Source organism: Lycorma delicatula, chromosome 1 (genome assembly GCF_047948215.1).
Source record: "Lycorma delicatula isolate Av1 chromosome 1, ASM4794821v1, whole genome shotgun sequence".
In the NCBI taxonomy this organism is placed as follows: Eukaryota; Metazoa; Arthropoda; class Insecta; order Hemiptera; family Fulgoridae; genus Lycorma; species Lycorma delicatula.
In genome coordinates this window covers 1,484,715-1,500,997 of record NC_134455.1, presented here as the reverse complement: position 1 = coordinate 1,500,997, position 16,283 = coordinate 1,484,715, and the positions used below count along the sequence as shown (strand labels likewise).

Here is a 16,283-nt window from a genome sequence, read left to right as displayed (position 1 = left end):
GGTTGGTCTAGTGCTGAACGCATCTTCCCAAATCAGCTGATTTGGAAGTCGAGAGTTCCAGCGTTCTAGTAAAAGTCCAATAAGTCCTAGTAAAGGCAGTTACTTTTATACGGATTTGAATACTAAATCGTGGATACCGGTGTTCTTTGGTGGTTGGGATTCAATTAACCACACATCTCAGGAATGGTCAAACTGAAACTTGACTTCACTTCATTTACGCTCATACCTATCATTCTCATTCATCCTATGAAGTAATACATGAACGGTAATTTCCGGAGGCTAAACAGGAAAAAAGAGGAGTACCTTTTAAATGTACTAAAAAAAAAGACTATTAAAGTGAAAATATAAGCTTTGTACAACATGCGAATGATTTGTGTGTGCGTGCGCCACAATGTTAAAATTTCAAATAATATTTATATGTAATCTTTATATATAAAAATGTTAAGTTCGTTTGTGTACGCTTCAAAAACTATATATAACACGATATATAACCCGCATCAAAGATTGTTTGTATCTATTTTTCGCATCAGTCACAAACCCGCGACCGCGAGAAAACATTTTTTTTAACGGTCAGTTGTGTACCAGTGACCGCACCATCTGCCGGAAGCGAGGGGAACACTCGCCATACTAGGTAACGACAACCGCAGTCACATGTAGCCCAATTACATTGTTTATTAACAAAAAAAAAAACGTATCCACTTACATCCGATTCAGATTATTATACAATCTGAATTAAATATTCACTTTAATCGAGGTACTTTTGTGTGATCGTGTCGTGATTGAGCTGCGCCTTTCACCAAGCTCTGAATTTATTAGAAAACGATCAAACGGCGGGATATATGTATTAATGACGCGTGCAACACTGCACATCCAAGCCAAATTCGCGCATTATTCGCAATTATATTGACCGCTTGCTTCCCTTCATCTCCCACAGAGTTACGGGAAAGATATCGATCGCATATGGCTGAGGAATATTTTGCATAGACTACGCCTAGAAAATACTAATATGACCGTGGAATTTACAGAAGGCATTTACAACGAAGCATTGATAAATATTGAAGACAAGTGCTTAGCTATTGCAAATAAATTTCTTAGTCGATCGGGAATGCCAGCACCCACCCGAACTGCGATTACTTCATTTGATGTGGATTTACGCCGTGAACAGAGTTACAACATCGGTGATCTTCAGTCATATGTCCAATTAAACATTCCCAAATTAACGCGTGAACAGAAAGGCATTTATGATCGCATAATGCAAATGTTTATAGACCTAGAAAAGGCTTTCGATAACGTAGACTGGAATAAAATGTTCAGCATTTTAAAAAAATTAGGGTTCAAATACAGAGATGAAGAACAATTGCTAACATGTACAGGAACCAAACAGCAACAATAACAATTGAAGAACATAAGAAAGAAGCCCTAACAAGAAAGGGAGTCCGACAAGGATGTTCCCTATCTCCGTTACTTTTTAATCTTTACATGGAACTAGCAGTTAATGATGTTAAAGAACAATTTAGATTCGGAGTAACAGTACAAGGTGAAAAGATAAAGATGCTACGATTTGCCGATGATATAGTAATTCTAGCCGAGTGTAAAAAGGATTTAGAAGAAACAATGAACGGCATAGATGAAGTCCTACGCAAGAACTATCGCGTGAAAATAAACAAGAAGAAAACAAAAGTAATGAAATGTAGTAGAAATAACAAAGATGGACCGCTGAATGTGAAAATAGGAGGAGAAAAGATTATGGAGGTAGAAGAATTTTGTTATTTGGGAAGTAGAATTACTAAAGATGGACGAAGCAGGAGCGATATAAAATGCCGAATAGCACAAGCTAAACGAGCCTTCAGTAAGAAATATAATTTGTTTACATCAAAAATTAATTTAAATGTCAGGAAAAGATTTTTGAAAGTATATGTTTGGAGTGTCGCTTTATATGGAAGTGAAACTTGGACGATCGGAGTATCTGAGAAGAAAAGATTAGAAGCTTTTGAAATGTGGTGCTATAGGAAAATGTTAAAAATCAGATGGGTGGATAAAGTGACAAATGAAGAGGTATTGCGGCAAATAGATGAAGAAAGAAGCATTTGGAAAAATATAGTTAAAAGAAGAGACAGACATAGGCCACATACTAAGGCATCCTGGAATAGTCGCTTTAATATTGGAAGGACAGGTAGAAGGAAAAAATTGTGTAGGCAGGCCACGTTTGGAGTATGTAAAACAAATTGTTGGGGATGTAGGATGTAGAGGGTATACTGAAATGAAACGACTAGCACTAGATAGGGAATCTTGGAGAGCTGCATCAAACCAGTCAAATGACTGAAGACAAACAAAAAAAAATGCAAATGATAAATGACGGAGTTGGCGGGACCTTCTTCTTGGATGCGCCAGGAGGAACTGGGAAAACATTACTCATTAGATTGATTCTAACAACGGTTCGATCAAAAAATGACAATTATCCTGTTGCGGAATAATAATCAACCAAAACTGTGCAACGGCACGCGACTTGCAGTTAAGAAATTGATGAATAACGTAGTGGAAGCAACGATTTTAACGGGGCCTTTCAAAAGTGAAGATGTCCTCATTCCTCGAATACCCATAATCCCGACCGATACACAATTTTAATTTAAAAGATTGCAATTCCCAATTCGATTGGCATTTGCAATCACAATCGATAAACCTCAAGGTCAATCTTTAGAATTGTGTGGTTTAGATTTATATGCGGATTGCTTCTCACATGGGCAATTGTATGTTGCATGTTCCCGAGTCGGCAAACCAGATAGCCTTTATATCTACGCAGACAGTGGAAAAACAAAAAAAAAAAATATTGTATATCCACAAGTATTGCAAAATTAAACGTATGCTTTGTTTTGTTTCTCATTTCTCATCCATGCAATCACAATGTGCCACAGCGAAGCATGGCGGGTAGAGCTAGTTATAAATAAATATTTAAATGAACTGCATTCCATGAACTGTAATTTCATAATTTAAAATTATTCATACTTTTTCATAGAATCATTGAAAATAATAAATAAAAAAAGAAACTGGAGCACTATGAATATATTTAAAACTACTCTCGTAATCACTATGGTAAAAAATGGATGAATATTTCGACTACATTGTTACTGAATTGACGTACGTTAAAACATCTTGTTGTTCGAGAAAGCCGGAAAAATAGTATATAATAATGTAAATTTTTGATTATAATTTTTTTTTTATTCTTTGTAATTATATTAATTCGTAAATTGCTGTTAAAATAAAGTTGTACTTAATATTTATTTATAATTTTTAATTTGTAATTTAATAAGTTTAAAGCAAAACTTAATAATTAAATAAAAATAATCGTTGGGATACTGTTAATTTACTTTATGTGATTTTTTAAGGTTTCCATATTTTCCGTAGTTTAAAGTTTTTAAACTAAACTAAAAAAATGATAGAACCGCAAATAAAAAGAAAAAAAATGAAATATATCCTTTATAAAGCGGGCCAGTATATTCCGTTATCGTAAAATATTTTTTCTAACAAATTCCGTCGTACCACCGCCGCTGTAATAACTCGCACATGTATGGATTCAGCTATATTCGGTGGTTTCCGGACTAAGTAAGCTTTATTGCGCTGTTTAGTCGAACGCCATGTATTTTCGATAGACCGCACCCGTGTCTGCGTCTGCGAAACGTTATTTGTGATTCATATTTGTGGTGATAACCCTCTCGTTGGACTGTACGGTACGCTCTCTACTCATTTGTATGACATTGTTCCGGGCAGAATATATTCTAATAATAATTGGTAACAACTCAGTGGATCTTTCAGCTCGAGATTCTCGGCACGCTTCTCCGATCACCCACTGTTGAGATAGAATTCATCTTTCATTGTTTCTACTTGAAAATAAACTCGTTGATTTTACCCGTTGTTCCCGGACCACCAAATTTGAGTGTGTTTCGCACTCCACCATATGAGATCTTGGTACACAGTTTTCCATATATAATCACATCAGTGTACTGCAGTGTGTTGTGATTAATTTCTGATACGTGTTTACAAAATTTAATAGTAATTAATTTCTTCCACCTGCAATACATGTAAAGTAATATTTTTTTCTAAATTGCAACTTTGGTTGTGATCCGGTCAAATAAGTGACTCCGCATAATTGTTTGTATTCATGAGACTCTTTTGAAACAAACCCAACATCTATTAAAGTTCAAAACTATATCGTGACCGACATTTTCGAGAATTATGTAAAATTCCTGTTTTTTTCCCATTGGAAAACTCATCTCGTCTTATTCACTGTTATAATAAACATCAGGTAAAAGAGGAAAAATCATTTTGACACGACCGCAACTGGAATAGAATGTTCACCCGATGGTCCTCCTTATTATTCAGTCAGCGATAAGGAATACCGACAGTTCATTGATAGAATATATTTCGGTATACGATTTGTACTGTTCCTTGCTTAGTAAGTTGAGGTATAGCCCAATAATTGGTTGTCCTTATTTTTTAATTTTATAGGAAGTACAGAATTAACACAAAACAAGTTTATAAAGTTTATATTAAAAAAAAAAAAAAAAACTAATTCATTCTATAATGTAATAATATATTATTTATATTATGCTTATTTATACCGACTGTAATATAAATTATAATCTTTTATTATGTATTATAATTACATAATTTTGCACAATTATTGCAGGTCCAGTACTCAATTGCATTGCTCTGTCTCAGATTTAATAAAATACTGCTCAGCGTGATGTTTAACATAATGCTTCAAAATTCTGCTTTATTTCGATGTAGACACCGGAATATTTAACGACTGTCGGCTTCTTTGAAAAACTTAGTCGTTTAACTATTTATCTACTTTTAAGAAATTTCCCCCGTAAGTTACATTTAAAAGAATAATTCTCCATCCTACCTTTAAGTATAAGAAATTTATTTTAAAAATATATTATATTCAAAATTAAATAATATTAGCTTAACACGAAAATATATTCGTTCGATATATCGTTACTAAAACATTTAACTGTTAAGTCTACGAATAAAAATGAATTAACTAAATACAAATAGTATTTACTGAAATCCACAGTAGAGAAATTACTTAATCTTTTTTTACATTCTACTGGAAAATTATTAACGCGTGTTCCCAAATCAGCTGATTTGGAAGTCGAGAGTTACAGCGTTCAAGTCCTAGTAAAGCCAGTTATTTTTACACGGATTTGAATACTAGATCGTGGATACCGGTGTAATTTGGTGGTTGGGTTTCAATTAACTACACATCTCAGGAATGGTCGAACTGAGAATGTACAAGACTACACTTCATTCACACTCATACATATCATCCTCATTCATCCTCTGAAGAATTAACTAAATACAAATAGTATTCACTGAAATCCACAGTAGAGAAATTACTTAATCTTTTTTTACATTCTACTGGAAAATTATTAACACGTCTTCCCAAATCAGCTGATTTGGAAGTCGAGAGTTACAGCGTTCAAGTCCTAGTAAAGCCAGTTATTTTTACACGGATTTGAATACTAGATCGTGGATACCGGTGTAATTTGGTGGTTGGGTTTCAATTAACTACACATCTCAGGAATGGTCGAACTGAGAATGTACAAGACTACACTTCATTCACACTCATACATATCATCCTCTGAAGAATTAACTAAATACAAATAGTATTCACTGAAATCCACAGTAGAGAAATTACTTAATTTTTTTTTACATTCTACTGGAAAATTATTAACGCGTCTTCCCAAATCAGCTGATTTGGAAGTCGAGAGTTACAGCGTTCAAGTCCTAGTAAAGCCAGGTATTTTTACACGGACTTGAATACTAGATCGTGGATACCGGTGTAATTTGGTGGTTGGGTTTCAATTAACTACACATCTCAGGAATGGTCGAACTGAGAATGTACAAGACTACACTTCATTCACACTCATACATATCATCCTCATTCATCCTCTGAAGAATTATCTAAATACAAATAGTATTCACTGAAATCCACAGTAGAGAAATTACTTAATCTTTTTTTACATTCTACTGGAATATTATGTCTATAAAAGCGTTAACAGCAATACTCCAAATTATGTTTTTATAGCTAAACAAACAATCCCCTGATAGAGTATCAAAAACATGACAAAATGTTACTTTAATCAGTTATAATAGAAGTAAATATTTAAACAACCCAGTATAATTTACTGTACACAGCAATGCAATACAATAATCGTAAATCATTCAGCGTGTTGTAACATGAATTTATCTTAGTTCCTTTGGAACATTTTCGAGAATTATGTAAAATTCCTGTTTTTTCCCCTTGGAAAACTCATCTCGTCTTAATCACTGTTATAATAAGCATCAGGTAAACGAAGAAAAATCATTTTGACACGACCGCAACTGGAATAGAATGTTCACCCAATGGTCCTCCTTATTATTCAGTCAGCGATAAGGAATACCGACAGTTCGTTGCAGTTCTACCGTTTGAAAGAGGTAAACTAATTAACGAATTACCTCATTTTATTTTACAAAATTTAATGTATAATTTAAAGCTATTTCTCATATCGTAATATTTACAGGGTAAATATTAATAGGCGATAGGCAGGATATCGGAAAAGATATAGTTTTAATTTATTCATTAATTAAAGATAACTTTATAAAATTCGTGGGCGATTTTTGAGTTGAATTGAAACAAATGTAAAAGTAAAATATTACTTTTTTGGCTTGGTTGAACGGTCATTAAAAATATCAGAATGCAATAAAATCAAAGAAAACCGGTTGATGATGAGTTGTGGTCTAATGCTTACTCGCAGTACATTTTCTTGTTCGTTTTATTCTGATTTAATATTAGTAATTCACTTCTGTAATTTGCTTAATCTGTAATTTTATATGTTATTAATCGACTTTAAATAATACGAGTGCATGTGCAGTATTATTAATGTCGACTCGTTGAAGAACAACGGTAGAGCGGTTGAGGAATATGGCCATTATTTCAGTTCTGTAAGTTATTTCTATCATTTACAATACAGCAGAAAACTAATAGAAATCTCAAAGTGAAATAAGGTCAGAAAGGTCGGTAGGGGTTCAAGTGGCGACAGGTGTGTCAGGATCGTGCAAACCGACCCAGAAATAAATAAATACAGCTACAATTTCCTGCTATTAATGCGGGGTGTAATCGCATCAGTCGGTTTTAACTCGAGTGCATACATTAGCAGTTGAATGTAGTCATTACTACACTGTACCGTATATTTTCTGGACAGGGTTGTAATCGACTGCGGTCGTTTTATACGCGTATGTTTTGAAGAAAGGGAGCAACGAAAACAAAAGTGTGTGGTAATAGTTATTACAGGCCTTTCGATGAGACAGCCCGTTCATCCTTCCCACAACCATCTCCTACAACTCTAGCAGTACTAATAGTAATAACCTTATTGCATATCCCCCTCCAACAAATGATTACCGTCCCGCCTCCACATAGTACTGGTGCGGTTGTGTGGTGTCAGTGATACTCTGTCGGTATCTACCGGGTAGTAAACACTCTTCTAGCAGCTACTATTTAGTCTTTCACGACACTACATGCGTTCCACGCCGTATGTCAGAATGCCTAGGATGATATCTTTTCCTGTTTCACGGTCAGTTTAAACTATTAGTTGTTAAAAACTTTGCTTTTATTTATATTTAATATTATCATTTGATCTTTAAACATATGTTGAGATTATGAATTATTTTCTTTATAACATTTGTGAGTTACGCTTTTATTCTGCATTTACGATGTTAAATTTTTTGAAGCCGGCTGTTTATTATGTTAAGTGTACAAATAACCGTGCTCGCTCCGTAAATAATGAACATATCTCGTCGCTTATGTTTTCTTATCGGCTATGTTTACAAACGGTCTCTTCAAAGATGTTAACGTGTAATAGGTCGCTACTATTTTCATATTCTCCGTGTAATATTCATGTACCTGCTGTCAATTTTTTAAGGATTACAAGTATAACAATGTGATTAAATACTCGTAAGAAAAATAGGACTTACGACTACTTAAAAAAAAAAAAAAATTGTGTGTATGTTTTATCAACAAAAGTGTGTTTGAATTTTCATAAGGAACAAAAATGAAAAATTAATTTCTGTTGCTGTGTTTGAAAAATTTTCGGTCTCGTGGATTACATGACCACCACTATAAATATATAAAATAAAATATAAATGGAGTAATTTAAGAATAAATTACTCTTGCTCATGTTATAATTAAAAATATAATCTAACCAAACTTAACCTACGCTCGCTTCGTTCGCTAACGAAGCGAGCGTAGGTTAAGTTTGGTTAGATTATATTTGTTATTATAACAACACGAGCAAGGTTATTCTTAAATTACTCTATTTATATTTTCTTTTTTTTTGTCTTCAGTCATTTGACTGGTTTGATGCAGCTCTCCAAGATTCCCTGTCTAGTGCTAGTCGTTTCATTTCAGTATACCCTCTACATCCTACATCCCTAACAATTTGTTTTACATATTCCAAACGTGGCCTGCCTACACAATTTTTTCCTTCTACCTGTCCTTCCAATATTAAAGCGACTATTCCAGGATGCCTTAGTATGTGGCCTATAAGTCTGTCTCTTCTTTTAACTATATTTTTCCAAACGCTATTTATTATTATTTATTCTATTTATATATTATTTTATATATTTATAGTGGTGGTAGTGTAATCCATGAGATCCAAAATTTTTATTCTTTTGCATTCGTGTACTTATGCAAAACTAATGTTCGCTGCAAGTGCACTCGTTTTAACTTACGTTATATCATCGTTTTATTTGCAGATTATTTTATTCGTTGTTTTTACTTTTCCTATTGCGTATAGCTTATGTACGATACTCATTCCTAGTTCCAGTTTTGACGTTTTGAGTGTAGAGTTTTTTGTCTTATTCGGTTGGCATAGTCGAAATAAATTTTTTTATACTTTTAAGAAACTGTTTTGTTTTGTGTGTATTGTATTTTGCATTTTATTTTTAGAATATGAATATAAAGTAAACTAACGTGTCTTCAATACAATAACGAAAAATACGATATCTTGTTAAAAAACTTTATAAAATCTAGCTTATTTTTATTTAAAGAACAGTAAAGCATTACTGTTCAAGACTTATAAAATCAGAATTCCCGATATTGTCTAATGCGATTCCTAGTCAAAGAAACTAAATTTAGAGCGATTGTTGATTTACCTGTAATATATTTGAAATTAGTTATCAGTATAAAGATTTTTTTTGTTGTTGAAATAATATTTTGATATTCATTTTTGTACATTTTGTAGTTTTTTTTCCTATTTTTATTTATTCTTACACATAACTCTTTTCGTTATAACAATGTTATCTGTCATTTATTCGGTCGCTTAAGTAAACTGTAATAAGACGTGATTGTTATAAAAATGTTTGACTATCGTGTATGATAATATATTAAATACTGTACATTATATTTTTGGCGTGCACAAGTTTCTGATAAACTTTTATCTCGGTTACAAATGCTTAGATTATTTACGTACGTGTAAAATTTATGGTTTTAGATGGAAGAATTCTTCACCTCCTAGAAATAATATGAAAACGTAAGAATGCTCGCCTGTATGTTTTACATCATTTTTTTTATATACAACATTTATTGCATTACAATAGTTTATTTGACTAACCTATAAGAGTTTGTATTTCTAGAGTATTTTTATGAGGAATGGTAATCGAGGTGAAGTTTTATTTACATGTTAAAAATCCAATTCGAGATTATTTATTTCATTAATCGGTCAGAATCTGTTATATGCCCGCAACGTTTCTGTAGTTTGTTAGTTCTTAGATGGTGCCACCGAAACCAATATTGAAAGTAAATAAAATTACAAATATAATCTAACCAAACTTAACCTACGCTCGCTTCGCTCGTTAACCTTCGCTCGCTAGTCACGGTTAGTGAGCCTAGGTTAAATTTGGTTAGATTGTATTTGTAATTTTATTTATTTATATTATTTCAATATAGCGTTTCAGTAATGGACCACTGAATGTGAAAATAGGAGGAGAAAAGATTATGGAGGTAGAAGAATTTTGTTATTTGGGAAGTAGAATTACTGAAGATGGACGAAGCAGGAGCGATATAAAATGCCGAATAGCACAAGCGAAACGAGCCTTCAGTAAGAAATATAATTTCTTTACATCAAAAATTAATTTAAATGTCAGGAAAAGATTTTTGAAAGTGTATGTTTGGAGCGTCGCTTTATATGGAAGTGAAACTTGGACGATCGGAGTATCTGAGAAGAAAAGATTAGAAGCTTTTGAAATGCGGTGCTATAGGAGAATGTTAAAAATCAGGTGGGTGGATAAAGTGACAAATGAAGAGGTATTGTGGCAAATAGATGAAGAAAGAAGCGTTTGGAAAAATATAGTTAAAAGAAGAGACAGACTTATAGGCCTCATACTAAGGCATCCTGGAATAGTCGCTTTAATATTGAAAGGACAGGGACAGGTAGAAGGGAAAAATTGTGTAGGCAGGCCACGTTTTGAATATGTAAAACAAATTGTTAGGGATGTAGGATGTGGAGGGTATACTGAAATGAAACGACTAGCACTAGATAGGGAATGTTGGAGAGCTGCATCAAACCAGTTAAATGACTGAAGACAAAAAAAAAGAAAAAAAAGCGTTTCAGTGGCGTCATCTAGGAACTTAGTAACTAACTAACTAACGGAAGCGTTGTGGGCATATAACGGATTTTGACCCATTAATGTTATCGCTGTAGAAAGATGCTGAATTACAGCGACTGTATTATCTTTCTGTTGCAAGCAATTATACGGGCTATAATTGGTTATGCGGCTATAATCCTTATCACATACTAGCAGCTGGAAGCTCGGCGCTTGTGAACAGATAGCAGTAAAGAATTGGGCATTAGGGTTTAATGTTATTGCTAGCAATACAATCAACATATTAGTATTATTTCCGGTAAAGTTTAGGTCTTGTTTTATTATTTGATTTTATTTTTTAAAGAAACTTTCTTTCTTTTTCCTGTTTAGCCTCCGGTAACAACCGTTTAGATAATTCTTCAGAGGATGAATGAGGATGATATGTGTGAGTGTAAATGAAGTGTAGTCTTGTACATTCGCAGTTCGACCATACCTGAGATGTGTGGTTAATTGAAACCCAACCACCAAAGAACACCGGTATCCACGATCTAGTATTCAAATCCGTGTAAAAATAACTGGCTTTACTAGGACTTGAACGCTGGAACTCTCGATTTCCAAATCAGCTGATTTGGGAAGACGCGTTCACCACTAGACCAACCCGGTGGGTTTCTAACATTCCTACCATTAGCAAGCCACCTTATTTAGTTTCAGTATTAACTCGAGAAATACACCGGTTATCAGGAAATATCGTATAATTCTCATTTTTTGGTAAGTGCTGGCAAAGTCTCATCATTAAATCTTTAAGACTCTTAGAAAATTATTTTTTAGAGCACCTATTAAAGGCCTCACTTTAAATATATCATCGACTTTTCAATCTTTCTTTCCGGTTTTTAACAGAAAATTTTCATTTACGTGAATAGAACTTCTTAATTTGTGGAATCTATTGAGATTCAAAACATTAGCGACTTGAAAATTTCGATTTCCTACTCTCTATAAATAAACATAATTACAATTCTACATAATAACAACAAACAATTGCCTTTCCATCTCCGTATTAATATACACTTCAAGGTTTTTGTGCAGTATAGAGAATCAACCATTTTTCTAATACAGGATAGAAGAAATGTCATTACATATTATATCTACAAGTTTTATATTCTTGCGGTCACTTCTTACCCGTTTTAATTAATTTTATATCTTTATACTGACATCTTAAAATTGTATTATTTCTCTCATCACACAGAGCTTAAAGAATATTTAAATGATTACTTAGACTTTATAATTTTGCATCACCTCTCCAAACACTAGCGTGTTTGTAGCCCCTTTTCCTACTCTACAGTACAGATCATGTAAATACGTATCCTTTTCTCAAAATAGTCTAATAAGAGGTTATATAGGCTAGCCGAAATACTTGAAATCGGACCGGGTGACCCATCAGGAGAGTTTACTGATTCTGTTACGCTAGTAAAACTTCAGTTGTGTTGTGGTTATGGATAATAATTTCTTGGCTACGACCTCTTTGGAAGAGGTAACTTAGGAGACGGTGCTTACCTATCAGCCTTTGGTACAAGGTACGTAATGGGCAAATTATGATGATCGATATCTTCTGAATTTAAGAGGGAAACATTTTTTTTAAACCAAAATTTATTTATTTACGTTCTAACATTTACATTTTTTCCCCTACATTTCTAGATACTATATAGTTTTACATTAAGATTTGTTAGAGCAACGGGATTCACACAGAAAAAGGTATTCTTTGGTGTAAAGTATATTTTTTTTTTGTCTTCAGTCATTTGACTGGTTTGATGCAGCTCTACAAGATTCCCTATCTAGTGCTAGTCGTTTCATTTCAGTATACCCTCTACATCCTACATCCCTAACAATTTGTTTTATATATTCCAAACGTGGCCTGCCTACACAATTTTTTCCTTCTACCTGTCCTTCCAATATTAAAGCGACTATTCCAGGATGCCTTAGTATGTGGCCTATAAGTCTGTCTCTTCTTTTAACTATACTTTTGCAAACGCTTCTTTCTTCATCTATTTGCCGCAATACCTCTTAATTTGTCACTTTATTCACCCGTCTGATTTTTAACATTCTCCTATAGCACCGAATTTCAAAAGCTTCTAATCTTTTCTTCTCAGATACTCCGATCGTCAAAGTTTCACTTCCATATAAAGCGACGCTCCAAACATATACTTTCAAAAATCTTTTCCTGACATTTAAATTCATTTTTGATGTAAACAAATTATATTTCTTACTGAAGGCTCGTTTGGCTTGTACTATTCGGCATTTTATCTCGCTCCTGCTTCGTACATCTTTAGTAATTCTACTTCCCAAATAACAAAATTCTTCTACCTCCGTAATCTTTTTTCCTCCTATTTTCACATTCAGCGGTCCATCTTTGTTATTTCTACTACATTTCATTACTTTTGTTTTCTTCTTGTTTATTTTCATGCGATAGTACTTGCGTAGGACTTCATCTATGCCGTTCATTGTTTCTTCTAAATCCTTTTTACTCTCGGCTACAATTACTATATCGTCGGCAAATCGTAGCATCTTTATCTTTTCACCTTGTACTGTTACTTCGAATATAGCGTTCAACAAAATACGATTATTTTGGAAAAGAAACGGTTACTCAACTGTAAACTGAATTACTGAAGGGAAGTTTTTTCGGAATTGGAATCCTTCTATAGGGAAATTTTCTTTATATAAACGATATGCAGCTAGCTATTTCAATTACAATATCCAAAAAAAAAATGATATGTCTGCATGTTTGTCTGAAAACTGAAAAGGCACTTTTTAGAAAGGAATACCAACCAATCTCTTGTAACTTTTTTTCAATTTTGTAAACAAACAAAACTATTTAAACTTTTAGGACTTCATCTATGCGGTTCATTGTTTCTTCTAAATCCTTTTTACTCTCGGCTACAATTACTATATCGTCGGCAAATCGTAGCATCTTTATCTTTTCACCTTGTACTGTTACGCCGAATCTAAATTGTTCTTTAACATCATTAACTGCTAGTTCCATGTAAAGATTAAAAAGTAACGGAGATAGGGAACATCCTTGTCGGACTCCCTTTCTTATTACGGCTTCTTTCTTATGTTCTTCAAACTTTTTTCCAGTCGATTGAAATTTAAGTTGAAATATATATAAAAATTAATTTTTCCATTTGTTCTTTTACTTTTTTCACAACGTTTTATATTTTCTCAGAGATCTCTACTGAATTAGAACGTTTTCTGAAGATTAAATAAAAACAGTGGTCCATCTTTGTTATTTGGGAAAGTAGAGTTTTACTATAGGCATTTATTATTTTTTGAACGAAATAATAAAATTTTAAAATGATTATAAACTTCTTATAAAGCTAAAATTTTATCGGAAAAAAACTGTAATACTTTCATTACAAAATTGGTATATTAACAGATTAAAGGAAAGAAAGATAATTTCATCTTTTAATTTTTACTGTTAACCGGTTTTATATGAAGCTATTAAGGACGTCGCTTTGATTAATGCCATTAAGATAAACTATTTAATATACATTTCTTTACACGTTTGTACAGTTAAAAAAAGTACATTAGTCACTTCGTTTTTATTAATTTCGAAATGATTTTTAATTATGTAAGTATTACCACTGAACTGGTATTATTTATATAAATATCCATTATCTGTTGTAATATTTTCATCAACATACTGCACGTAATTTTCTTATTTTAAACATTTAATTGATTTACTTGTTTTAATTTGTATTAAAAATTACGTTAGTAGAAAATTAACTTTTTTTTTTGCACGTTCTGAAATAAATCATTGTGAAGTAATTTTAATGAAATTGCAGTATTTACATTCATATTAACAATCTAGTATGTTGTAGGATAATAATAAAAAACGTTTATTTCCTTGAAGTAACGGAATTATACAATTTAATGGTGAAACTTCTGTGTGTATAATTTATATTATGTAGGCCTACATGCCTTTTTTTTTGTTACAAAATCTAATATTTGCTTCTGCTTTCTTTTTTTTCTTGTTTCTTTTATTTTTATTGATACATACATACATACTCATCCAACGAGGTTATCACCTCAACCTGTGTAATCTGTGTTTTGTTTTTATGTATTAATTTTTTTTCCCGCTGTATTTGACCCTAACTAATGATATTTGACCCGAATTTGATTGTTTATTTCCTTCTATTAAATTCTGTTGTGTTTAAAAAAAATTTGCTAAATTTTGATTGATAATATTTTGTAACAGAATAAAAGAAATAACAGGATCGCAATTCAACCCGTAAATATTAAAAAAGAATATAGATATATCAAGTATTACAACCGAATTCACTAGTTTTAGTGATAATTGATTTTTATTTTGTTAAAAAAAGGTTTTTTATTAGTCTCTTTCAGATAATTTATTTATTTATTTATTTTTTAATGAAGTAGATGTTTACAAATAGTATAGTTTACAAATTTGAAAATACTTTTTTTTGGTCACCACGACTTATTTTTGGATTATTTAGCCTAATGATAAATACCCTGAAGTAATTCTAACGACCAAAACATTTTTACTGAAACTTAAGATAAATCAGTTGGGAAATTTAAAGTAAACAGTATAAATGTTTCAGCCTACTTCACACACGATGGGAATACTAAATATCGTTTCTCTACATTCCTGTTATTATTTTTATCAAGACGCTTGTTTTCTCCCTTTTGCATGTCTTTGAAACGGTTCCTTTTAATACAAGCACGTGTGCTTTAAATTCAAGTAAACAAGAAAAATTAATCTTAAAAAACAAAATAAAATCATCTTCTTTAATATACACACTAAAAGAAATAGAATTCCTTTCGATTTTCGAAAATTCTACTTCAAAAGTCGGCGCCAAATAAAAATTTGTACATATTAGTTTTTAATTTAATAGATTTCAAAAAGTGGAAATTTAATGAAGAGTATATTTGCTCCTTTTTTTACTTTTTTAAATTGGTTTTATTATTTATCCTCTTTAAATTATATTAACTTGTAAAAAATTGTTTTATTGGTATCATATAAATATTTGTGTTATTTTGATCTGTCCATTGGGGTGTCCAAAATTGAGGTATCATTTTAATTTTAATAAAAAAATATACTTGTTTTTCAGATATTAAAAATATTTTTATTTCAGATTATTACAACTATGTTCCGGTTAAAAATGAAAAATTATGTCGGTCAAGTAACCCTCCCTACTGGCTCGGCAGGCTCGCAATTTTTACCATAATTATCAATCACATTTTTCAATAAACTGTTGTCAATGGTTGATATCTGCTCGATAATTTTGGTTTTAAGCTCTTGAACTGTTGTGGGATTATTGCTGTACACTTACGATTTCAAAAAAGCCCACAAAAATTAAACTTGCCGGAGACTAAACTTCCTGTTTAGCCTCCGGTAACTACCGTTTAGATAATACTTCAGAGGATGATATGTATGAGTGTAAATGAAGTGTAGTCTTGTACATTCTCAGTTCGACCGTTCCTGAGATGTGTGGTTAATTGAAATCCAACCACCAAAGAACACCGGTATCCACGATCTAGTATTCAAATCCGTGTAAAAATAACTGGCTTTACAGCGACTCCTTTGAAACTTTCTTTCTTTTTCCTGTTTAGCCTCCGGTAACTACCGTTCAGATAATACTTCAGAGGAT

At 32.3% G+C, this 16,283-nt stretch overlaps 1 protein-coding gene across 5 annotated transcripts in view; it reads left to right on the top strand.

Annotated features, from left to right (window-relative positions):
- Positions 1-16,283, top strand: part of PH4alphaEFB (prolyl 4-hydroxylase subunit alpha-1) — a 264,715-nt gene that overhangs the window by 50,026 nt on the left and 198,406 nt on the right. For 4 of the 5 annotated variants that reach the window (XM_075355030.1, XM_075354963.1, XM_075355125.1 and 1 more), the window contains exon 1: positions 7,499-7,613. The exons of the other annotated variant lie outside the window; for it this stretch is intronic. In XM_075355030.1, the coding sequence (XP_075211145.1) occupies positions 7,558-7,613 (56 nt within the window). In that variant the 5' untranslated portion in view covers positions 7,499-7,557. Of the gene's footprint in view, positions 1-7,498; positions 7,614-16,283 lie in introns of those variants that run through there. 5 annotated transcript variants of the gene reach the window in all.